Source organism: Eubalaena glacialis, chromosome 18 (genome assembly GCF_028564815.1).
Source record: "Eubalaena glacialis isolate mEubGla1 chromosome 18, mEubGla1.1.hap2.+ XY, whole genome shotgun sequence".
NCBI classification, from domain to species: domain Eukaryota; kingdom Metazoa; phylum Chordata; class Mammalia; order Artiodactyla; family Balaenidae; genus Eubalaena; species Eubalaena glacialis.
This window is the reverse complement of record NC_083733.1, coordinates 15,961,360-15,987,704: the sequence shown is the minus strand read 5'-3', so window position 1 is coordinate 15,987,704 and position 26,345 is coordinate 15,961,360. Positions and strand designations below refer to the sequence as shown.

General features: G+C 47.2%; 1 protein-coding gene across 3 annotated transcripts in view; it reads left to right on the top strand.

Moving 5' to 3' along the window:
• The window catches only part of ZFHX3 (zinc finger homeobox 3), a 252,974-nt gene that overhangs the window by 141,170 nt on the left and 85,459 nt on the right, over positions 1 to 26,345 (top strand). For all 3 annotated transcript variants that reach the window (XM_061174008.1, XM_061174010.1, XM_061174009.1), the window contains one exon: positions 8,001 to 8,232. In XM_061174008.1, coding sequence (XP_061029991.1) covers positions 8,001 to 8,232 — 232 coding nt within the window. The remainder of the gene's footprint in view (positions 1 to 8,000; positions 8,233 to 26,345) is intronic.

Genomic DNA, 26,345 nt, shown 5'->3' with positions numbered 1-26,345 from the left:
TGGCTCTGGGGGGTGGTGTGGGGTGGTGGTTCCCAGGGAGGGGGCAGGATAGATTGGTCATAAGGAGGGAAATGTCAAATAGGTAAATTCAGTAGACATTCGTTTCTATTCCTAATCCCCAAAGCTTAACTAGTTTGAAAGATAATGATAGTAGTAATAATAGCCTTGTTGATTCTGAAGGCAAGCCGTGCATCAGGCACTGTATATAGCACTTCGTGTGAGTTATCCCGTTGACCTCTCCCAGTGGTGCTATGAGGAGCTTCTGCTATTGTTCCAACGTTGCAGATGAGGCAACTGAGGCCCACCCCGTGTGTGTAGTTTGCTGAAGGGAGCACAGAGGGAGGGTTTTCCCTGGCCTGCCTTAATCCAGAGTTCACCTTAAACCACCGTTATGACAACAGTGTGACACGGAGTTGAATGAGGACCAGCTTGAGTAGCATATATATGGCGGCCTTTGTTTTGTGTGGGGACTTACACCTGTGAGAGCTGGAAAGCAGCGTAAGGGAAGAAGCACATCTTAATGAACTCACTGTTACCAGTGCCCTTAGTGAAGGGCTGATCTTCAGATCCAGGGAGCTTTGGGTAGTTCCTGGAGGATAGTCAGTTTGATGTTAGCCTTGTAGGACCCGCTTGATTGTTTTCCCCACCGCATACCTCCGTTGGCTTCCGAGCTTATGGAGATGCTCATTTGACCGTAGTGGAAACTAGCCCTTATTTTGCTTGAGACCTCAGGCTCCGATGGGCCCTTTCCTTAGGGAGGACTCCTACACACCTTATCAGCTTCCTCTCTATGTATAGTTGTGCCACACTCCTTTCTGGAGTTTTCCCAACAGAGGGAAATGAAATCTGTTAGGGATGGCATCAACATTCCACAAGAGTCCATGCTTGGATTTTTCTAGAAAAGATTTCAAAGCCAAGGCCGAAACAACCTATAGATTGCAGATTTATCCTTATTTTTTTCCTAGAATTTACTATACTTCTCTCAAGGAACATTCATCTTGAGACTTTTGAATGAGGAAATATCATTCATGCAAGCAAAGAGATGCAGGGCTAGAAAGTCTTGACTCTGGCCTTGGAGCTCGGATGCTGAGAGCGAACAGTCATGGCTTGTTCCAGGGCGTGAGGAGACTGGCCTAGAAACTGGAAAATAGGTCAGAGCAACGCAAATGGATTGATCTAAGGGAATATTTTTACTTCCTTTCACGTTCCCTTGTAAATGGTGGTTGGGGCTTATATCTTACGCTGTCTGCTGGGCTCCTGCAGTGAAATAGGACTAAATTAACAGGTGCCGAGGATGAGGGCATGAGTGGGTGAAAAGCCAACATGAAACAGAGAATACATATATATTTAGGTTGACCTTCCGGAAGCTTTCCTAAGAATGCAACATTAAATTTGGAACTGTAACACAACCCCTGATTAAAAAAATTAACCACCCCCATTCTGGATTGCATTACACCTGAAACAATTTCTTTTTTAGGCATTCAAAGTGAATACCCGGGTCTGGAGAGTCTCGTGTTCCAGAACGCACCCCGTGGTCGTTGCAGTGTAGCTGGGCAGCCGTGGGCCTGGCCTCCAGCCCTGGGTTCCTGTCCTGTTTCTTCCATGCTCTGTGGGACCTTGGGGGCGAGGAGTCACATGACTTCTTGGAGCTTTGGGTTTCTCCAAGGACAGGAGCCAAACGCTGCCCACGTCGGGGTGTCATGAGAAAATTAAATGTGTGAAGGTGCTTCCTCAGCAGTAAATGCCATGCACGGGTATGATGGTGAATTAACACCTGCTTACATATTCCTTATTTCATCTTACTGGGTAATTAGCAGCTTCGCTCTGGACCCTCATCTTCCTGTTCCTTCTCACTGGAAGTGTTGGTGAGACTTTCATAGTCCTCACCCCAAGCCCCGGGCTTGCTGTGGTTAACAGTTTTTTCCCTCCAGAGGCCTGATGCAACAGTAGCCTGTTGCATTGGGGACCTCTGTTTTATGGATTGAGAGGCTCTTCTCCCTGCCTGTGCCGGGTTGCACTTCCGAGCACCACAGGTGTGTCAGGGGCCTTTTTGGACGCCCGCCGTGGGGCTTCTTCTCTGTGATGCGGAGGTGTCTGGTTTGCCGCTTGCCCGGAGGGATGCCTGGGAGCTGCTTTACCCCATTAGGGAGCTTCACTGTTTGCTTTGCCCTCCGAGTACAGTTGCGTTGTATCCATGGGAGAATGTGGTGAGCGGGGTGGGCGTTCCTGTGTTCATTGTAACAGTTATTATTCCCCGAGGAACCTTCGTTTGTGAATCGTGTGTTTTCATTTGTGAGTGTGCGTGTGTGTGTGTGTCAGAGTGTACTTTGTCCATTTCTCCTTTAAAGGGGAGGCTTTGACAAAACCTGATCAATATTTTGCATTCCATGCATGAAGAACCAGATGTTAGAAGTTTCCTATTGTTGGGGAGGAGGAGGGAGCCGGGGCCCCTCCAGATTTATAGAAATCGATGTCCTCTGACAGAACTTGGTTAGTTTTCCTGGGAAACAAGTAACAGGAACACATTTTTTTGATTTTCACGATGAATTATTTTCTAACAAGAGCCCTCTTTTCGTCTCTTGGACTTTCATTTGTTGGCCAGGGTGGACGAGCCCAACATGTTAATGGGGTGGAATCCCACAAATAACGCGGGCTGGCTCCTTTCCTTTCTTTTTTAATTATTAATTTGCTTTTTGCACTCGGCCTCACGTGCCAGGCCTATTATTCAAGGCGCCTCTTGTTGTATTGAGGTCTTTTCTTTTCCAAGTTCTTCCCTCGGAACCAGACCCAGAAGGGAAGACGTGGGACATTGGATGTTTCCGTGTCAGGCGCACACGAGTGTCGCCTGCCAGCTAAACCAGGACAGGACGAGCATTTTAAATTATAAATGCTCCGACAGGATCAGACAGATGGACAGGAAAGGGTCCCTGACCAGTGTGAGGGAGCCCCGCTCGCTCATTTCCAGCACAGGTGCTGCCCACCTAGTGTGTGTGAATCCAGTTGCTACTCGATTGCTGTGAGGACAGTCTGTTTTCTGCCGCACGGTGGTCAGTTGGAGAAGTTGGAGTTTGTTGGGCTCTTTCTCTGTTTCCATTTATGAGTCACACCGGATACTTATTCCCTTCTCGTGGGTCCTTGTACTTCTCTGAGCTTTCAGGAAGTAAATCCTCTTGCCACGTGTAGAAGTTTCTTTCGGTGGAAACAACGGTACACTTGCAGTTCATATAACCCAGTGCTTTGCAGGCACTTTAAAAAACAGCCAGTGAGATTGGGGGAAAACAAGGAAACCCTAGGCGGTTCAGGGTTCAGGGTTATAGGAGAGGCTGGCTGAACCGAGTGAGTTTGGTTGGACCTCGGTTGCCACTCTTCTTTAGCTGGGTAGATCTCCCTTTCTTGATTTACTAGTTGGTCCTGCTTCTTCATTATTCATTGGTGGGTAGATGTTGATTTTTCTTGAGTGAGCCAGTGATTTTCACCGGTCCAGCTGGAGGGTGTATTCTCACAATGGTATTCACACTAAAGGGGTGCCCTCCTTATATTCCTTGGCTTGTCTGCCAAGTCACCACCATCACTGCCTTATTACCTGCAGGGTCATGCCCTAGGGTAGGGCATAGTCTGTGTGTGTGTGTGTGTGTGTGTATGTGTTTACATAGTGTCTCATGTGTTGTAGATGCTTAGAATTGAACCAAAACCAAACCCTGCTTGATGGGCTCAGTGGCCAGTTTTCTTTGGGTCCACGTGTAGCACACTAACCACAGTTGAAGTTATTGTTCTGTTTTCTTTTTTCAACTGCACACCTGACCCGATAGAGGTGAGCAGTTAAGAATCTTGAGCACAGAGTAAAGAAATAAATGGAAAAAGCCAAACAAGACCTGGGTCCTCCTTCCCAAGGATGGGCAACCTTTGTGAGGGGGAGAGTGTTGGGGGAGTCCAGTATCTGCGTGGGAGAAGAATTTCCTGCCTGCAGAGGAGAGCAAGAACTCTGAAAGGAGGCAGGCAGCTCCTCCACTGAGTGTTCCACTGGGATTTGTGCCTTGGTGGATTCTCCATATATTACAGTGAATTTAATTAAATACATTGTGATCCCAATTGAGGGTATTCTAATTAGCTGGGACAGGAACAAATCATTCTCCCTCTTTCTCCAGATGAAAACATCTACTCTCTTCTGCAGGGAAAGCATGTCCTTGGCTGACTGGCTTGCCCCGTGGAGTCCTCATCGGCCTCTGCAGCCCCATCCCCTCCTGCTGCGTCTTATTAGGCAGGTTCCAAGGGTGGAATTCTGGGGATGGGCCAGGGCATCTTGGGAGGGAGAGGGTGCCTGGCCAACAAGGTCAGGGCATTGACCCACTCAAGGCCTGGGAAATGACCAGATGGTGTGGAGAAGGTCACAGAAGTCAGGACCCAGGACCCTGCTGCTCGCTTTGGGCCCCCGTTTGCTGGAGATTGGACAGCCTGAGAATTACCGAGCTTACAAGATGTGGTGAGAACAGGCGCTGTCACATGCAGGTAGACCTCAAGAGACTCCAGTTGTGCGTGGAAGTTTGGGTTGGGTATAACCTTTATAAGCAGGTGTTTCCTAGGATGGAGAAATAGTTTATTCTGGATTTTTGTGTGTATGTCTTGAAGAATGAACTTGGAGTGCAAAAGCAATCTTGGAATTTTGAATTATGCTTCTGTGCAAGTCTCTAAGAGAGGACCCTAAATGTTCCCTGCACCGGGATCAGTGGGAAAGGCCGTGGCTCTGTTTTCCGCATTTCCTTTTATTCTTTTCTCTACCATTTGTAACATGTAACCATTTCCCTTCCAAAATGGTTCTCACATGGCCGACAAAAGAATTCCTGGTGGCAGTAGAGATTGCCGCTGACCACCATGAGTCAAGTGTAGTGGTTTGGGGACATCATCCTTATACAGTTATTTTTTAAACAGGAGTCCCCAGTATCATGTTTATTTTAGTTCAGGATTTATACAGCCCTGTCACCCAGGAACCCATGGATTTGAGGACAAAATACATCTGACATCTGACAACTCCCATCCAACACTTTTTGGCCATGTTATCCTCTCTTCTGGCTCAGAGACTGGAAACCCCAGCTGTTTGGAAAAGAACCCTCACATCCATATTAAAATTTTATGTTTAAGATTCAGAGCTTTAGTGCAAGGAAGTCCTGTTTCATGGGAAAGTAATGAGAATTTGGGGTTAGGGCATTCATGGTACTTGCTCTGATTTCATAGTTCATGATACCACCAAAATCCCTCAACAGAACTTACTGCTTTAGATGCCATGGGTATTTTCCCTGTTATCTTTCATTCAGTCAGTTTTTGTTGAAACTTTAATAAATGTCATTCTTTTGGTCTTAGTGATCCAAGACAGCAGTTTCTGGCTCCTGTACAAGTTTCCTGTTCCTCAATCCCAAGCCAAACTCTTGCTCCCAGGAATATCCTGGTGCAGTTTTTGGCTTTCGGGGGTCCCTGTGGAGAAGTCGGGGAGAAGGAGCATGGACGAGCGCATCATTTTCCTTTCCACCTAGCGCCTCAGACTCTCCTTCTCCCCAGGGTTGCAGCCTCCAGAAAACATTGCTTTGGTGCTTTCCATACTCCTGAAATCCTCTGTGAGGAGCCTTATGTCAGAGGCAGCAAATTGAAGATACACAATTAAAAAAAAAATCAGCTCAAATTTATTTCAAGAAAAGTAGCTTTATATTTTCAGTTGTTATAATTTGACGGTTAACACTGAGCTTGCTAGTGCTTCCAACTCCTTCTGGTTTTGATTGTTCTAGGACAGCTATTACGGGGCCGGGGCAGGGAGGGAAGATATTGCTTTGTTCCGAGGCTCTGCACTTGAGTGTGTTAAATCACCCATTTTGAGGACAGAAGGGATTGTTCTCTCTTGGTACCGGTGAAGCCCTTCACTCTGTTATCTGCAAGTTGGCCCCAGAGCAAAAGTTATTATAGTAGTGTAGGTTTTCTACAGCACTCTATTGTTGCATTCGTATTTCCTCTTCCAACGAGGTCCAAACGTGCTTCTGGAATGTTCACACTTTTTCCGTGAACATAGGATGTGTGCATGTGAGCACGTGAGCTTCAGAGCCGTGTCATCCAATAGGAAGTGCTGCTAGGGCCACTTTGGTATTTTCAGTATTAGGCAGAGTGCAGGACATTCTGACCGCTGTGCTTTCTGAGTGTCTCACCATATAGTGTGGACGAGAAAGATACCCAAGCAGGACCAGAAACAGTTATCAGGCGTGGGCATCAAATAGAGCAAGTGTGGTCAGAAATGAGAGGGGCCGGACAAAGAAGTGCCGAGGCATTTATCGTGTACTCTGTGTGGTCCCTTGGGCCAGGCTCTGGGGACTAGAGGTGGGGATGAGGGTGAGGAGAAAGAGGGATGGACAGGTGGAAACATGAGCCCATAAAATACATTATCTGAACTTCCTCCTCCAAAAGGATGCTGGGGGATGTGAGACCCAGCTTCTAGTTCTCTCTCCCACTAACTAGCTGGGTTACCTTGGGTCAACCACTTGAACTTTTTGGAATTGTTTCTTCTGCTTTATGTGCACCCAATAGAAAAGTTCCCTCTTCCCCTAAAATGAATCATTTGAAATGAAGGAGGCGGCCTTCCTATACCAGGAGCATGTCAATTCCCTAATTGCTAATAAAAAGGGTCCATAGCTTTCAGCTATATTCTCAAAGAGGCCCCGAAAGGATGTGAACATTGTGCTTGGATAATCTTTAAGCCTTCTCCTAAATGCAGAAGTCTGGGGTCGGCTAACTGTTTCCATGGCCTCCACTGTCTTGTGCATCGGACTTTATTCCTGTGTGTGCCTGCTTCCTGCCAGCTCTGGGGCTTCTGTGTTCTGAAATCAGAGTACTGTGTTGACACAAGCACAACACAGAGTGTAATTTTGACCATCTGAGCACTAAGCCAAATGACCTTGAGATGTTGACAGGGAAACTAGTCTGGAGAAATTTATTTTTCTGTCTTTTTTTTTTTAATCCAGGGGAAAACCTAATTTTGGGTTCTCCAAATAGTCTGTAGTTTTAAATACAAAAACTTGAGTCATCTTTCTTGTGAAATAGCCAAACAGCAGCTTTGGCTCTGTGTTACTGACCTAAGATTCTATACAGGTAAGGTGACTATGTGGACCATCCCCTAAAACAGGGGCTGGTCACTTTTCCCGTAAAGGGCCAGATAATAAGATTTTAGGCTTTGCAGGCCAAACAGTCTCTATTATTTTTTTTAATTTGTTTATTTATTTATCTATGGCTGTGTTGGGTCTTCGTTTCTGTGCGAGGGCTTTCTCTAGTTGCGGCAAGCGGGGGCCACTCTTCATCGCGGTGCGCGGGCCTCTCACTGTCGCGGCCTCTCCCGTTGCGGAGCACAGGCTCCAGACGCGCAGGCTCAGTAGTTGTGGCTCACGGGCCCAGTTGCTCTGCGGCATGTGAGATCTTCCCAGACTAGGGTTCGAACCCGTGTCCCCTGCATTGGCAGGCAGATTCTCAACCACTGCGCCACCAGGGAAGCCCCAAACAGTCTCTATTGCAACTATGGAACCCTGGTGTTTAGAGAGCAGCCAGAGACAATACACAAATTAACGGATGTGGCTGTGTTCCCGTAAAACCCTATTTACAGAAATAGGCAGCAGGGTGGATTTGGCCTTTGGGCCATAGCTTGCCGACCCCTGTTCTAAATAAAGCAGGACACTTTGGAGAGTGGAAGGAGGAACCTTTAATTATTGTGCCAGGAAGACCAGTTTTATACTGGGAGGGTCGGATCCGTCAGCGTTGTCAGCACGCTGACGCGTGTGAGGGAGACGGGAACGAGAGCCAGCTTGGTACCGGTGAAGCCCTTCACTCTGTTATCTGCAAGTTGGCCCCAGAGCTGCTGGGGAAGGACCCGCTGGGAAAACCAAGCAACCCGCATGAGGGGTCCTTGGGCTGCTGCCAGGGCATGGTGGGCTTGGAGTGGCTTACCCGAGGCGTGTCCCTCTTTTTCGCCCCTGTAGCACCTGCAGCAGCACGAGAGCGGCGTGGAGGGCGAGAGCTGCTACTACCACTGCGTCCTGTGCAAGTACTCCACCAAGGCCAAGCTCAACCTCATCCAGCACGTGCGCTCCATGAAGCACCAGCGCGGCGAGAGCCTGCGCAAGCTGCAGCGGCTGCAGAAGGGCCTTCCGGAGGAGGACGAGGACCTGGGGCAGATCTTCACCATCCGGAGGTGCCCCTCCACCGACCCCGGTGAGTGGTCTCGCGGGCATGGGGGGCCCGGGGCCGCCCGGGCAGGGGCCTCCTGAGGGCTGCGGCTTGGTGCAGCTGGCCCTCACGTCCATTACCAGCCTCACAGGTGACCGCTGTGTTCTGAAGGGGACACGCAGGGATTGTTGCTTTTCCCATTTTTTAAAGGAACTTAGCACCACACTTTTCTTCAGATGTCACAAGCCGCTGCCCAGGGAGCAAACCAACAGACCATGTTTTGTCCCCTCTCCCCACATTCTTCTGAGGTGCGCTCTAGATTCAGTGTTTTGGTTCAGATCGACATAAAGCAAATGCTAAACTATGTCTTGCTCAGTATTGAGAATGGGCAGTGTGTGACCTCGAGTCTGGTCTGTAAGAATGAACTTCAGAGAAGATCGAAATATGTGTTTGTTATAAACATTGCGATTGTATTTGAGAGCGACCCAGTTGTTCCTGGCTCAGTGCTGGCTGTTACTTCACAAAGAGGGGGGAGACCTTCCAGGGGAGCTCACCCCGCGCTTCCGCCTCCACCGTGTCCTCTCACCCGCCGTCCCCTTCTCCTTCCTTCCCTGTGTGACTCTCACTCCCACCGGGACCTCACTCGGTAGAATCTCCCCACTCTCTTATTTTTTCACCCTTCCAGTCCCTTTCTCTCTGGTTGGGAGCACAGGACAGTCACCTGTCTCTTTAAAAACCATTTAATGGTTAAAGCCTCCCTTAATCCTGTGTTCCACTCTCTCTCTCCAACAGCATCTTCAGATTCTTGAAAGAACACTCTGTGTTGGTCCATCTCCTGTTCACACGTCAGCCTATCATAGCCCGTTTCCTCCCGTCATCAAACCATCCTTGAGAAGGTCACCACTGACTTCAGATTTTCCGAGCCCAGTGGCTACGTGCTGAGCCTTTTCGTTCTGTGGTCTTTGAAATTGCTGCCCATTCCCTTCTGGAAGCGCCCTTCCCTGGACGTGTTTCTCTCTTGTCCTCCTGCTGCTCTGGACTATCCTCCACGCCAGCCCCCAGACCCCCGCCCCACACCCCGGCTCGTGGTCCTCAGGCTGCCCTACGTGCCGTCATCACCCGGGCACTAGGCCTGGCCCTCGGCTCCCAGCCTCTTGAAACTTTGTCTCCTGGTGTTGGCACGTGCCCTTCGCACAGCTTCCTGGACCTCTCATGGGTGCCACCTCATACACGCTGGGCTCACAACTTCCCCTGCAGACCTCTTTCTCCTTCCGAGGGCATGCTGTCGAATGACCTAGCCGGGCTGCAGACTCAGGCCTTTTGGTCTCTCCATTGCCTACCGCATCCTCTCAGCCTCTCACATGTCGTGGCCATGTGGGGACTTTAATCCTAATGTTATCATTCACATTTTTATGAAGTTTTTAAAGGCAAAAAGTTATATAAACCTTACTGTGAAAAATGGCATAGCCCCCGCCAGTCCCATTCCCCAGAGCACCGCCTTTCAAGTTTAATTGTTCCTTTTGTTACTTATTTCCATATTTCTTAACGAGCTTCTACTACTATTTCTTGATTAAAAAAAATTTTTTTTGGTAAGTTGTAGACATTATCTATTGGCTTTCTACTCCAGAAGATGGGGATTTTACTAGTATGCCATTCTGCAAGCTCACACACTCATACCACTCACACACATACCCCCCATAATCCATACGCACTCTCTCATACACATACACACACAGACACGGTACCCACACACCCCGGCGCCCTACACACTCAGTCTTCCCCTCCCTTCATCTTCCATTATGATTAATAATTTGGGGGCATATTAATATTCAGTGTTTTCATTATTCTGACTCTATAAATATTAATCACAGCTGAGCCATGTAGAGTTTTTTTTGTTTGTTTTTTTTAAAAATTTTTACACTTTATTTATTTATTTATTTTTGGCTGTGTTGGGTCTTCGCTTCTGTGCGAGGGCTTTCTCTAGTTGCAGCGAGTGGGGGTCACTCTTCATCGCGGTGCGCGGGCCTCTCACTATCGCGGCCTCTCTTGTTGCGGAGCACAGGCTCCAGACGCGCAGGCTCAGTAATTGTGGCTCACGGGCCTAGTTGCTCCGCGGCATGTGGGATCTTCCCAAACGAGGGCTCGAACCCGTGTCCCCTGCATTAGCAGGCAGACTCTCAACCACTGCACCACCAGGGAAGCCCCATGTAGAATTTTATAATTTCATTTACCTTCTTGTACAACTTTTTTGTTTTCCCTGGTTTTCTAGGTACCTATGATTAATTCATAGCTAACTCTCTGCCAGAGTAGGTATTTTCTCATCTCCAAAGGCTCTGCTGTATCAGTTTATCTGTTAGCTTCGTTTCCTCCTGGAGATATCCCTCCCGAGCCCTGATGGACCCCTCTGCCCATGGCTCATGTCTCCATCACCTCGCTGTAGCTTTGCTCCCATTTTCCATATTAATGAAACCGGTTTCTCCAGTGATGAGATATACCAAAATTCGAGAATGCTTCCCCCCTGCTAGAGTAGGATTATCACAGAGGAGGGGCCAGTCCTCCCGGCAGTCAGTCTGAATTGTTGCTTTGGGAAAGTACTGTGTGGGTACCAGGATGATTTTTGTCACCTCCAGGTCACTGCAAGACTGACTGTGCCTTCCCATGTGTATTGTAAATGCCTCTTTGGGTTAAAGTTCAGTCTTAATCTCTGGGGCTTGTGCTTCATGTCTGACCCCATGGCTCTGCCTGTGAGCCAGGGACGGGGCCCAGCACCCACAGACGTGCCAGTGCCATCCGGCTGTGGGAATCCCTGCTCCTCACTGGGGCATTTTGGCCTGTTTGAGCCTGCCATTCCCCATTATTCTGCTATTAAGTCATTTCACAGGATTCTCCTTCCTCTGCCAATATACTCAGACCTATTTATTTCAGGGTTTAAAATTTTTTTTTCTTTTTTTTTTGCGAGCTCTGCATACATCATTGTTTCAATCTTCCACTAAAAGCTGGTCGCTTTCGCCCCTCAATTCTTTCTTTCACTCTGCTCAGAATTCCCTTTTTATTAATGAGGTGCCCCAAACTAAATAGTGTACAGCTGCCATTTCACCCGGGGTCTATGGACTGGAACAGACAGTTCCCTGTTTTATAATGTAATACTCCTATTTATGCAGTCGCTCTGGAATTGCTTTCTTACACCATTGCCTTCTGGGTTTCTCTCATTTAATGCGTATTAGGGTTTTTTTTTTTTCCCTCCTCCCGAAGTGTATGAGCAACTTTAGTCTAGATGATAGACTTCCTTTCTGTATTTCAAAATCCTTTTGTATTGTCTTTGGCCTGGAGTCATGTTTTTGCTCTCCACCCACCTCCCTCCCAACTCTGCACCCCTCCCACTCTACGTTTATTTATACTCTTTACTAATGACAAAAGGGACAAATTATTAGATAATACTCATATTGGCATTAACAGTAACTCGGTTCTGTTTTAGAAACTCCTTTAAGATAACTCATCTTAAAATATATCCTCTTCCCTCCCGCCGGGAATTGACTCTTAAAAACTTCTTGGAAGACCATCTTCAAGAAAAGGGACATTGTGGGCCTAGTAGAATTAAGACATTGAAGGTCATCAGCTTCAAGTTTTGTAAACACAGACTTTATAAAATACAGGCATACCTCGTTTCACTGCGCTCCACATGCTTCATTCTTTTACAAATAGAAGGTTTGTGGCCGCCCTGCATGGAGCAAGTCTGTGGGCCCCGTTCTTCCAACAGCATTTGCTCACTTTGTGTCTCTGTGTCACATTTTGGTAATTCTCGCAATATTTTAAACCCTCCACCAGCAAAAAATATTACGACCCCCTGAAGGCTCAGATGATGGTTAACATTTTCTAGCAATAAAGTATTTTTTAATTAAGGTATGTACATTTTTTAGACATAATGCTGTTGAACACTTAATAGACTACAGTATAGTGTAAATGTAACTTTTATACACCCTGAGAAACCACAAAATTCGTGTGACTCGCTTTATTGTAATACTCGATTTATTGCAATGCTCTGGAGCCGAACCTGCCATATCTCTGAGGTGTGCCTGTATTCCCAGTTTTCTCCTCTGGAACGTAAGGATTGGGACACTAATCTTCAGCTGGAAACATCATTCATGTAGCATAAGGCGGCCTCAGGGAATCTTTGGGCACCTTTCGGGAGCCCTGCCTATTCTGACTCAAAGCCGCGTATAAACGGTGGCGCTGTCTAGGGTTTTCATTCCTGGTATTCTGTCATCATCTGGTTAAACGATGGTGTTCTCTCTCCTTTCCTTCCTTTTCTTTCCTCCTCTCTTGTCCACATACGAGAAAGTTTTACACAGAAGCCATCAGAAATAACTTCCTTTCCTCCTCTCAGCCCAGGACCTCAGACCCCAGTCTCCTGTCGCCTTCTGCACGTGGCAGGGCTTCCCTTGCTGAGGCTGATGGAGTGGACTCTGCCGTGGATTCTTCCCAGTGGGTGACAGAGATATCACTTCTTCAAATCTTACTTGTTAACTTAAGCCCGCGTGTTTTCCAATCAGTCAGGCTTACCACGTAGCCTGCCAACCCACATGGAAGTGTGGAGAAGGAGAAATTGTGAAGGTCTCCTCTGCCCTTCAGAACTTTGTGGCAGTGGCCGGGATTTACACCCTCCACGGGCCCTGTAACCCCTTGAGAGGCCTCATGACCAGACGTAAAGCATCTAGGTCCTGCCCTGCTGCACCAAAGGACTGAGTCTTGGTTGCTGACCATGTGCTAATAAGTAGTCCACCCTCCCCTACACGGTCCTGCTTGTGGTCAAGCTTCACCCTTGCATCAGTGGGCAGCCTGAGTCCTGTATTATGTTGTCTTTAACTGAGAGTGATGGTCTTTGTCCATGCTACAAACACACATGCGCACACGCACACGTGCGTGCACACACACACACACACGGCCTTCCCATTAAAAAAAAAATGTCTTGGAATTATACATCTCAGAGAAAAGAAAGTAACCAAACCAGATGAGGTTCACTGCATCCCAACATTTTTTGTGTGTGACCTGGTCTTTCAGTTTGTGGCTTGAGTGTATTTTCTGCAAGAGCAAGTGTTCTCCTGACTTTGTTGGGACTTGGCCTTTCTGTTTCATCCCCACACACAGATAAAGGAAGAGAAAGCCTGTTGTTGTGGCCACACCCTGGGTTATATCTCCCAGTTGCTGGCTTCGGCTGTTTGCTTCCCCTTAGTTGACCAGAAGCTCTTGAAAGATGGAAAGCTCTCGTAGGTGGATCGTGTGTAGGATCAGCTTCCCTGTTTGCTTATTAAAAAGGCATTTCTGGCTCCCGGGTGAAACTGTAGTTAATTTCACTCTATCAGTGCCCTGGGCTTCCAGAAGACAAGAGGTGCTTTGTGTTTCTGTCCTCAGCCTTCCTCTCCTTTTCCTGCTCCTGTTTCTCTTACCCTCGCCTTAACTCCTTCTTTCACGGAGACGTCGACCTCTGAACATTGCACGGAAGTAATTTAATGATTCTTCATTGAGCACCTACTATGTGCAAGACTTTGAGTTGGGGGTACAGCTGCTGCTCTCCCCTCAGCTCTTGGTGTGGATACACTGCATAATATGCCAGCCCAGGCATCCGGGGCAACTGGACGGTGGCTCAGTTTACAGAGGGCGCGCTCATTCAGAGTTTAGGGGAATATTTTGCTTGGAGCGGAAGACGGCGGCCTCCTTCACTGACACATCTTTGGCGCTCGAGGTAGTGAATTCCTGGGGTCAGGGAGGCAGACACAGCTGGCCAGGTGATGATGTGGTTTTGGTGACAGCCTTTACTGGAACACTCACCGGCTTCACTTGATGGGTTATTTTTTTGAACCAACTTCCAGGGAGTTCTGCTTAACTCGTACAGTTTAAGAGAATAAGAAAATGTACTGTTTTCCACTTTCTCATTTGTTTTTGTTTTGATTTTTCAAAATTGGCATAAGGCTGCCTTCTGAATATGAAGTGCATTTTTTTTTTTTTTGTAAATGGCTAAATTATATGCAATTTCAGTGTAATTTTTCTTATAGCACTAAAATATGTTGTGGCCGGTTCTGCAGCACTGTTTTCATAAAACCAGCACCGTTATGCTCTTTCCTTTTTCCTTCTGACTATGTGTCTCGTCCATGGAGTTTGGGACAAAGTAAGGGTAAAGTATTTCTAACTAGAGAAGTTAAATGTAAAAAGAACGTCACAACAAATCGGGGTGACTGAAAATTTAAGCACTCATGGAGGAGTAGAGAAAGTATGACTTGATCTGTTGTACATCCATTCCCTGATGAAGGACTGTTGGGACAAAGATTGTGAATTTCAGTGTGCTTTTTTAGAAAGCTGCTTTTCAGTGCAGGGATAAAGAGACATCATTATGTAGCGACATGAAAAGAGAATATAATATTGTTAAATGAAAAATGGAGTTTACAGAATAGCGTATAGTTTGACTCTAATTTTTTTTAAAGCTTTTAAACTAACCATTCTAAGCATAGTTTGTAATTGGCATTTCTGGCTGTTTCATGGGTGGGATCTAATAGAGTGTCAGGCACATGGCAAGAGCTCAAATAGTGGTGGAGCTCATTGACAGAGGTATTAGCAAAATTGCTCACAAGAAACCAAGGGGTGAACCTTGGTTGTCTTTTGTTCATGGAGATAGTTTTCCGTTTGCCAATATAAAGTATACGTAGTTTGATTACTGTCTGATTTGCTTGCATTTTGCATCTACATGAAGAGGACAGGAGTACTTCTTAGGGTGTATACTGTCTTGTTTTTCTGTTGGAACAGAGTTCCTGATTTGCCTTAATTAGTCCTCTAACAATCTACAAAGGTCAGCGCCAATTGCCTGTTCATTTACATTTGTAATTGTGATGGCTTCTGATTACATATTCCTTGTCTTTAGTCCTTCCTCTAAGTATATGCTAGTGTGTCCTCCCCTCCTCCCACACATGTGTGTGCATGCCTAGGCGTGCATGTGCACACACACACACAGACACCGACACCCCAGGCCAGTGTAGAAGCTAAGGCTCTGTCTCTTCATACAAGACAGCTTTGTAGTGATGGCACTGTCTTCCCTGGAACGTCAGAGTCTGTTATGAAGAGGCATCTTGGAGAGGCTGTTGCTTCTAAGCTAGGAATATAATGAAGCCAGAGTCAGGGAAATTACGTGGATACCAGGCAAGAAGTCCAAGAGCCATTATCTAGGAGCTTTCTTGAACTGGGTAATTAAGGGCAATTAAAGTTTTCTGCTTGCTTTCTGCAAAATATGCTAATGATCTGGTGTGTTGGAAGGTGGACATGGGCAGAGTGCTGGTTCACTGCTGTCCCGTGCTCCTGGTCTGGAGGGGTCCCTCTGGAGACGATGTGACATCACCAGGATAGTCCTTGGGCAGTGGGTCCAGGGTCTACGACCTCCCACCTACTCTGTTTCCCCTCTGTCTTCTCCAGAAGAGATGAGCATCTGCACCAAGACATTCCACCTTTTAGAAGTTATCTGAGATCTGGCTGCAGTGGCCTGAGTTGCAATGATTATCATTTATTCGCCCTTTGATATTCCGGGTCCACCATTTACTAGTTGCTTTATTTTTATGGGAGGTTCAAAGCTGTCGAGGTTTTTGGGTTTTATTTCAGTATATAGCACTGGAGCATACGTTGCCTTTATATTGGGCTGTATGTATGGCTAGACATTGCCTGCCCGGTTAGCCCTGTCCTCAGTTGGGGGCTCTAGTTGTCTTGCGTGCTGTCCCCTTGGGTAGGTAGTGGTGTGTGCCCTTATCGCCACCCTGCCCTGCCCACTCTGAGAGGTAGCCACACTGTGGCTGCTCCCTTCCAGGGAGGGTGATACCAAGAGGCACAGCAAAAAGATAAAAGAAAAAAAGGCGCCTGCTGATGGTAACTGGAATTAGGAGAGACTGGGGGTCCTTTTGGAGGGGGGGTATTGAGGGTGAGCATTAGGGGTCTCCTGTGTAGGGTTGTGAGCATGTCAGAGAGCCCAGAAACACAGGGATCCCCAAGGGAGACAGAGAATGTCATGACACACCAAGTATCACTTCAGTGAAACTTTTCTGCCAAGTCACCTTTGAAAGGGGTATCCAAGGAGCTTGAAAGTGTGCAGCTTGACAGATGAACATGGCTAGCTAGCCAGTGAGTCGGTGTTTGCGCTGGGTTGGGGTTAGGGTTGTACACCTGGATTTCATGTGGGTTGGGGATGGCGGTAGCAGGATGGAGCGGTCATCATCTACTGTCCTCCACCACGTGGGCAGATCCTCATCCCAGCCTCTGCACTTCACACCTCCTGTGTTGCCCAAATGTAATTTTTCAAGAGAAAGGAAGACTTGTACTTGTTTTGCCTTTAGGAATGTCTAAAGAATCCATTTCTTGGGCTAGTTATATTAAACTTGTTCCTGACCTTGGTAGGGGGCCAGGGAAGTAGAACACGCATCTGTCTCTTTGCTTACAGAAATAGCTCAAAGCCGCCTTCTCAGAGTTACAGATGTTAAGGAAGCCCCTTCAAACTGTGACCCAATTAGGAGAATTAGAGTCCCACATGATTTTTTCAAACATTGACTAGCAGTAGAAAGTTTTCTGGCCTCCCAAATCAGAATAAGCGCTGTCCAGAGTCCCCTGGTCGTTGGGTTTCTAGATCCCTTGAGAGCAGCAAGGAAGCTTCTCCAGATTCTCTGTCTGCCCGTTCTACACAGCAGCCACAAGTCCCCCCTGTAGCTATTTAAGTTTAAATTAATCAAGGTTAAGTAAAAATTTAAAATTCAGTCTCTCTTGTCATACTAGCCAAATTTCAAGTGCTTCTTAGTCACATGTGGTTCATGGCTACCTTGGTGGACAGAACAGATTTCTAGAACAGTTCAGAAGGTTCTGACGGACAGCGCTGGCCGGCTGTGAGGGCGCATGACACACTTACCCTGACTCTGGGTTCCTCACTGGGATCCTGCAGGTCCAGGCTGGGTTTGGGCTGCACTTTCCATAAAACTCTTTGGCTTCCGTTTTAAAGACTATGGTGCCTACCTGCCACCTGCTTTCTGCCAGGCTGCGTAAGGTGTATTCTTTATTGCTTTCCCATTTCTCTTTTTGCTTTTTTTTTTCCCCTCAGTTTTTCTCAGTATGGGAGAAATATGTTTTCAAACAGACATTTACTTTCGGTTTTGCCACTTTAGCCTAATCCATTAGCAGTTCTGAGGGAGTTCGGAAGGACTTTGTAAAGATGTATCCTTCAGAGTGGTTGTTAAAGGGCTTTTTATAGTTTTATACCTCAAGACTATATCTTGAGACCTTTTGTGTGTTTGTTAATAAAAAGAGCTATTTATTGCTTTTAAAAGATCCTTGACTTCTGCTCTAATTAGAATATTAAAAATTGGACAGTATGTGATTTTTCTTGGAACAGGCCTGTCTGTTGTTTTAACTCAGTTTTATCCAGATCTGTTGTCCTCTCATGAAGACACGAAAAGAATCTATGTGCTTTTCTCTCACCATTTTCCTTGGTTTAAAATCCTCTGCTTAGGACAGGGTTTGTCCTTTCAGACTGCCTTAGTTTGCTTAGAGCTGCCATAACAAAATACCGTAGGCCGAGTGCCTTAAACAACAGAACTTAATTTACTCACAGTTCTGGAGGCTGGAAGTCCAAGGTGTTGGCAAGTTTTGTTTCTCCTGAGGCCACTTTCCTTGGCATACAGACGGCTGCTTCTCTTCTTCCATGGCCTTTGCTCTGTGCTCAGCCCTGTGTCTCTCTGTATGTCATAATCTCCTCTTCTTATAAGGACATCATTCGGGGTGAGCCCTAATCCAATCTAACACTCATTTTTAACTTAATCACTGCCTTAAAGGTGTTTCTTCAAATACAGTCACATCTGAGGTGTTGGGGGTTAGAGCTTCAACGTATGACTTTGGGGAACACATTTCAGGCCGTAACATTGACTATCTGACATCTGAGGCCAGTGTCTTGTTTCTTTTTCTGTGGTCCTTTTGGATGTGGAAGGAGGGCAGGAGGTGGAGGTGGGCGCAGAGGCGGAGGGCGGTGGAGAGACCCTGGACGCAGCCCTCCTGCAGCATTGTCAGCACCTGCTGGTCCCTCCGTAGCTTCCTGCTTCCAGCTCTTGGTCCTCGATGAGGGCCTTGGCCTGTGAAGAAACAGAGCAAGCTTCTTGGCAGGGGACTCCAGAGGAGTCCCCTCGTTAGGTCAGGAAAGGGGTCAGAGCCCTGTGCCCACTGAGCTCGTTGAACCAGGAGGCTTTTCTCACCTGTCCTGGCACAGCCTCTGCTCACACCTTCCACTGATGAGCCCCAAGGGCACAGCGGCGCCATGCAGGGATAGTCTCGTGCCTGTGAAACTTGGCAGTCTGCGCCTCGGGACAGCTTGCCCTTGTCGAGGGTTCTCCGGTAGGCTGTCACGTGTGAGGCTCTTGTGGGAGGATCTATAGCCCTAGTGACTCCTCCCTGTTACCCACGGGTGCTTTCAAGGACAAGCACAGCTCCCTTGTGGATTTGTGCATGGTGTTTAGTGGCCCTGTTTGGGTTTTGTCCTGGCTGGAGTAAGTGCCCACCCCCGCCCCCTAGACCTTGCCACCTTCTGTGACCTGCTTTGGTAGAGAATTCTATATGGTGTCTGTTGGCTGGGCTTCCATCCAAAGCATTTTTTCGGTTGCCGGAAGTACCTGCAGGACTCTGACTCCATGTGGTTTTTACCTTATCTGCGTCAGATCCTCCAGGGTGAAGGCCCCAGTGTGTGAGTTTTCACCCTTTTCATTTAGGGCCCACCCCTCACATGTGTCCATAAGGCAGGTGCATCCTCTTCCCCAGCCCTCCTCTTTCCCAGATGCGGATCTGGGGTGCAGGTTTCACGGCTGACCTCCAGAAGGGCCTTCCTCTGCAAGAGTGTAAAGCAAGGCATGTTCACTGCTTCTCAGCCATCGTAGGTCTCAAGTCTCCAGGTTCCCACTGTTCCAGACTGTTTGTGCTCAGTGCCACGTGTGACTGGTAGCTGCCGTTTTAGACGGTGCAGACAGAGGAGAGAATGTCCTTCGGGAGGTTCTCATGGATGGTGCTGCTCTAGACAGAGGCTCAGGGCAGCGCTTTGCCCCAGGGACAGGGTTCTTCATATTCAGAAAGGAGTATAATCCACTGCCAGATCCTCTCAGGGTAGAAATGAAGAAACCCGTCAGACAGGTGAGAGAAGGGGCAGCAGTTATTTGTGACTCTCCAGCCAGCAGAGCGTAAGCCTTGGTTTTCTCCGAGAACTGGAAATGGTGTGCGCGGTTTTCCTAATATTCAAAACCCTTTTGTGATTTTCTTGTGTGAGTCAATCCAAGAAGGACTGAGGAACCACACAGAATGGAAGGGGCAGCCCTGCCCTGGTGGGCTTGGGCGGGAGTCTGTACGGAGTGGTTCCCGGCCCGTCCCCGGGAACTGTGTGAGGCGCTTAAGAGATGAGGATACGGCCAGCCATCGGCCATGCGAGCGTGTGTCCGCCCCAGACATTTTCATGCTGATTTCGTAGTAGATGTGAGTTGGAATTTGGGTTGGTGGGTCTTGAATTATTAACAAAGCAATGAAGTCTGTGTAGGCAGTTAAATTTAGAACAAAATCAAAATTGGGGCCGTGATTTTTGAAGAAGGGAAGGAAAGAAGGTATAAGGAGGATGGGCAAGTGCTGAAGAGTTTGGAAATGAAGAGGCGAAGATGAGGCACAAGTAGGGAAAAGACAGTGTCTGACTTGCCTTGCTTATTTTAGAAGAGAACCACGGCAGGGGAAGCAGTGACTGGTTTGAGGCCAGAAGTGGAGCTCTTTAATCCTGCACACATGGGCGTGTCCTTAGTATGGCCACACACCGCTCTAGGCTCTGGGAAAGCCGCCCGCAGGGAGAGAATGCAAAGTCTGGACTTTTCCCTCTAGTAAGGGGGAGACAGACACCAGATAAACAAGTAGAGGATGTCAGGTGTGCAAGGTGCTATAAATATAGAGCCAGGCGGGGCAGGGTGTTATATAAGGCGCTTCGGAAAGGTCTCTGGGGAGGTGACATCGGAGCTGAGCGGGAGCAGCCCTGGCAGAGGGCCCAGCAAGTGCACAGCCCCTCGGCTGGTTGGAGGAGCAGCGGGGAAGGCGGGCAGAGGGCTGGCGAGCCGGGAGCTGTGGTCCAAGCAGCCCGGGCCTGTGGACCCTGGCAGGATGCAGAGGGATCTGGAATTTGCTCCCATCAAGATGGGAAAGGTCAAAGCAGGGGAGTGGCAGTGCGACTTCCACTGTTCAGGTTACCATGGAAACTTGACTTGCATGTCCACTGTCGTACAGATGTGAGCTGTCTCCCTCCCACTGTCGTACAGATGTGAGCTGTCTCCCTCCCCGTCACCCCCGAGTAAAGGAGCCCCTCAGGCAGGGAGGAGAGGGGGCACCACAGGGTGCAGTCTCTGCAGGCTGCTTGTGAGCCAGGATGACCGCAAGTAGAAGGGGCTACGTTGACCTTGAACTGCTTAGAAGCCACTTTCTGGGATCAGCCTAGCTCTTTGGAGTTCTCTGGTTTAGCCCAGGGGTCAGCGGTTTTTTCATAAAACAAAATCCATTTCTGGTGAGTCATCACGCAAGTGTGAAGCACAGGACAGACTCGTGTCCTGTAGACTCGGGGAAGGGCTGTCTCTACTACAGCGTAGACACCGTATGTGAAGAAGGAGAAACTGGCTCTGGGCAGGGTACGTGTTAGGATGACTAGAGCGAAGTAATAACCTTCCGTCTCCTCCTGCCCTCCAGCTTCTGAGGGGCGTTCACATTCCACACAGCATCTTGGTGTGTCAGAGGGTGATGTGTATTTCCTGGACAAGAATTCCATTTCACTACTTAGTATCGTAACCCAGAAAGTGCTCAGTGCCCTAACACCTGTGTTCTCTTTTTTTTTCTTTTTAATTATTAGCGCCTTTAAATTAATTAATTAATTAATTAATTATTATTTTTATGGCTGTGTTGGGTCTTCGTTTCTGTGCGAGGGCTTTCTCTAGTTGTGGCAAGCGGGGGCCACTCTTCATCGCGGTGCGCGGGCCTCTCACTATCGCGGCCTCTCTTGTTGCGGAGCACAGGCTCCAGACGCGCAGGCTCAGTAGTTGTGGCTCACGGGCCTAGTTGCTCCACGGCATGTGGGATCTTCCCAGACCAGGGCTCGAACCCGTGTCCCCTGCATCGGCAGGCAGATTCTCAACCACAGCAGGCAGATTCTCAACCACTGCGCCACCAGGGAAGCCCCACCTGTGTTCTCTTGGTGTCCCTGGTGCTGCGTGTCCAGAGGTCATTATTCCGTTCTGGGAGGCTGATGACCTCGCTCTGACTTGCCTGTCTAGCCAGCCTCTGACAGACAGGCCTGATCTAATTCTGCAGCCATTTTTTCTCTCCGTGGACATGTGTCCAGACCCCAGGCAGATCTGAAGACTCCCTTAGAACACATAAGACCAGGAAGATTTGTGCCCTACTCTACTGTTTTTTCTGGGCTTTGCTTTAATCAGGAATGCAGACTGGGGTGTGTGTGTGTATGCGTGTGTGTATTTCCAGTAGATGGTGTGCAGGTGCAGGGCCTTCATTCCCTTCTATGAGTCAGTATTACACGGCTAAGTAAATTTAAAATGGGAAATAGTGATTCTTTTTCAATAACGGGGGTCACTCCTCCCTGCTCGCGGCCCTGGTCCCTTTGGGATTGTCGGGCTCGCATTGAAAGGGCCCTGGAGGGAAGGATGTTGGTATATATCATGGATATTTGGAAAGAATGTTTCAGCCACACCTGGCTGCCGTGTGTGAGGACAAATCTAATTTATTTTAAAAATTTGGCCACAGGCAGCCTTTTCTGTCTGTTTCTTTGGGGCAGGGAGGTGGGGACCGGGATTGGAGAACAGCAGCAAGCTATGGTTTGCATTTGTTTTCTTCCAGATTTGACCAGCCAGCAGAAGAGAGATTATCTCTAACGGATATGAAAGGTTTAATCATTTTAATTTTGTTTTTATTAAAGTTTATTATAACTTTTCCCCCCAACATGCCCTGGTAGAACAGAGGGGAGAGAAGAGGAGGTAATATAAATACACACAAACCCCCAAGCACTTGGTTAATAAACTCTCTAAGGGGAGGGCCCACGTGGGGAGGAAGTGGCTGGATGGCTGGGGACAGTGGTCTGACCGGGGCATGCCGTGACAACCCTGAAACGTGGCCGGCATCTCCTAAGCTTCCCGGCCCCCTCCAGCAGACACTTGCCATGGGGCGCTCTTGGTGTTCATTAAAGAGAGAGAGAGGAAGCTTCAACTCTTACCTTACTCTATCATGGTTCTCAAATGGACTGGATCCCCAAGCCATTTCTAGCTGTAAAGAAGCCTAAATTTATAGAGAATAATAGAATTTGCTTAGATTCTTCTACCCCTTATCATAACAATGAAATGTGTGAACCTGGATATTCTGAAGACTTACTTTAGGTCAAAATCCCTGAGGTGTTGTGTATGTTTTATGAAACAGCAAAGTTGGGATAAAAATAGTCTTTAGTTTTTGGGGTAGGAAAACTGTCCTATACATGATGGTGAAACAGAGCAGGTAGGATCCTAGAGGAACGGGACTGTTGGCTCATTTTCCGTTTAGGGCAGTAAAAGAAGCTTGTTTCAAAGTGAATTGTCCCAGATCACCTGGGTGTGGACTGGAGTCCCACCTGGCCTCAGCTCAGTCTTCCCTCTCCTCCGTGGCTGGAAAACCCCATGGAGGCATGACTGTTTGGAATCCCATCACCTACACCAGGTGGGATGTTGCATGGCCTGGGAATGATGAAATTGTGTTCACACCTGTGTTCTCATCGAGGCTGGAAATTGGACTTGCACACTTCAGCCATTTTTTAAAGCAGTGGGATGAAAGCATTGTCATCTCCTTAAACGTGACTTAAGCAGGTAGCTCACTTAACCTTAATACATACCAGTCTTGAAGTTCTGGGATACGTTGAGGCTTTACAGTACTTTCTCTGCCATTGTTGGGTGGGGGGGGGTTCATCAGTAGAGAAGCAGCTTTCCTAGTGGCGGCTGAGACTCCAATTCCTCGAATCAAGCAGAAACTGCACTGAGGAGGGTTCGACCCAGCCGCTAGCGTGAGTGAATGACCTGGCCCCTGGCAGGCCGTGTGGGCGGTCACATGCTCCATACAGGTTCCCTTGGGGTCTGGGGGCTTCCATGAGGAGCTGTGTTGGGTGGAAGGCTTCCCAAACCAAGTCTGTCTTCTGAGAAGGAAAGCCAGAGCCAGAGGCTGTCCCAGGTTTGCAGGCATCTGTTGTGCCCAGCAGGCTGTGTCCAGGCAGGAGAGTGTACCAGTGACAGCACAGCAGCCTGTCACTTTGGAATTGTCTTATGAGAGTGACTTGAACCAGTGAGGGGCAGCTTTCTTGGTCACTGTCAGCTGGGGTTGTGTGAACAGTAGAAATGCACAAACGCAGGCCCATGTCATTCCCTGCAGGCTCTTACCCACAGTTTAGGCAGCCCTCCATGAGAGGAGGAGAGACCTGGCTATTCCACAGAATTTCTAGTTTGTATGTGAGGTCTTAGTCCCATATTTTCAAAGCTGTGTAGACTCTGAAGATAGTAGAAGGTGGGGAAACAAAAATACATCTCTTCTTTTATCTCACAGCATTCAGCTGTGAGTTGCAGAGGCACCCCAAGAGTGCTTACATGAATTAGGGGCTTCATTTTCTCTCACATAAGCAGACTTGGGAGGAGAGCAGTCGAGTGCAGGAGTGAAGGCCGCACAGGGTCAGCAGGGACCCAGCTTCCTTCCATCTTTCCACGCAGCTGTCCTCATCGTCTCAGGATGGCCGCTCCATCCGTGCTCCGGGCGGGAGGAAGCGGGAAGGGGAAAGCACAGGCACCACCTGAGTTCGCGTCTTCAAAGAGCTTTCCCCAAAGCATCACCCAGTTACTTCCTCCTGCATCTCATTGGCTGGAACTTGGTCACATGACACTCTCTGGGCACAGAAGAAACTGGGAGATGCAGATTTTAACTGGGGGTATTGCCGCCCCGAATAAAATGAGTGCTCTGTCACAAGGAAGAGCAGTTATTAGGAAGGCAGATAGGAGCCTCTGCCACACATCTTTTAAAAGATAAGGAGGGGATTAAGTCAACTGTGTTATGAAAATGTGGTGGAAATCTGGGTAGCCATTAGGAATAATGTTCTTGATTAATATTTAAGGATATCGAAGAAAGTTCAGTAGACAGGGAAGCAAGACCCAAAATCATATATAATTGTCCTAGTTTCCTTTAAAGTATATATAAATATATTGAGATGTTATCACTGATTATGGGCGATTTTTACTTCCTTCACACTTTTTGTATTTTCAAGATTTTCAACAGTAGGCACTTACTGCTTTTATGATCAGGGGGAAAAAAGGCAAACCTTAAGTGTAAGGAATAGAGAACTTGGTAATTACTACCTTGTATATGAAATATACTTGATGGAAAAAATAAAATGAGTAATAAAGGGGAAAATCTATAAACCTGTAGTGATAATGGAATGATGATGAGTAACTGTAGTGCTATGTGGATTCATCAAGAACAAATCCCATCATACTAATAAGATAAAAGGAAATAATGTATGTCAATTCTCATTGCAAAGGGAAGTTGTATTGTGCAAATGCAAACTTATATTCTGGAGGCTTTAAATGTACTTCAGAAACATTCACCATCCTCTCCAAGCATCGTTTCAAGGTGACTCAGGGGCCGTTCTTTCCCCCATTTTTACTCTGGAAATACTTGGGCGTGTTGAGCTTTGCAGTTGTTTAAGCCCCTGTTAGTGTAAACACTAGTTTCTGTGGAAAAGTATGAAAGAATAGGAGAAATGACCCCTGCCTATTGTCTTTCGGGAGGATTTCACACACACACACACACACACACACACACACACGCACGATTAACACAATTCAAGATGATCCATGGTAATCACTAGATAGTAAGGCAGGGCAATTGAAGATCCTGGGCCTTCTGAGGTGTGAGGAATTCTTGGGTTGAACGACTAGGGAAGCTCCAAGAAGCAAGCGAACCTGTTCCTGGTAGAGTAAGATTCTCGGCGTTCTGGGCGAGTTCAGGAGTTTGGTCGGGGGCCAGGGAGCCAGGCCATTCAGCCAGACAAAGGACCCTGGGCAAGGACCACCAGCTGTAGACCCATTTCCTTCCATCATTTGTATCTGGCTTCCTCCGCTCTCCCCTCCACCACGCCAGTCTGCCCCTTTGAGAGGCAGATAGGATTGCAAGTGTGAATATCATCGGTGTATTAAAAACAAATACATCAAAACTACTGTCTTTTCCATAACCTCCTTATCAAATTCTGAGCCTAAAGAGAAATGTTTACATGTGTTGAACCCTGACTAAAAGAAAGACTAATGAGCAGGGATAATATATTGATTTCTGGGCTATATGTGTTGAGGGGAACTGCAAATGCTGGTGAAAGTTTTGTTTTTGTTTAACAGTTTCATTAGTAACTTGAAAACAAATAGTAAATGAAATTTGCATACAATCTAAAATATTTATGCAGTAATGTGTGTAATTGCCAATACTTAAGAACACAAAAATATATATAATTGGACTAGAGATGTTAGGAATCTTACTGTATTTTATTTTCAATTTGTAGGTTTGTTTGGTCCATGGTTGTTCAGCAGTTAGTTGTGATTTTGGTGTTTTTGTGAGAGGGGGTGAGCTCACGTTCTTCTACTCTGCCATCTTGTCTCTGCCTCTCAATTTGTACTTTTTAAATTTTTTTATTTTGATGTAATTGCAGACTTACAGAAAAGTAAAGAGTAAAAAGAATTCCCATATGTCTTTACCCAGATTCCCCAAATGTTAACATTTTAGCACATTTGCTTTCTCAAGCTCTCTCGCTCTCTCACACACACCTACTGTCTACATACCTATGTAGGATACACACACACACACACACACACACACACACACGGAGGTATACACATTTTTATTTTTTCTGCCCATTTCAGAGTAAATTTCATACATGGTGCCATTTGATCTCCAAATATGTTAGTGTGTATTTCCTAAGAACAAGGACATTATCTTACATAACCACAGAAAAATGGTCAAAATCAAAAAATTAACATTGATACAAAACTACTAGGTAATCTACAGATCTTCTTCAAATTTTCCCAGTT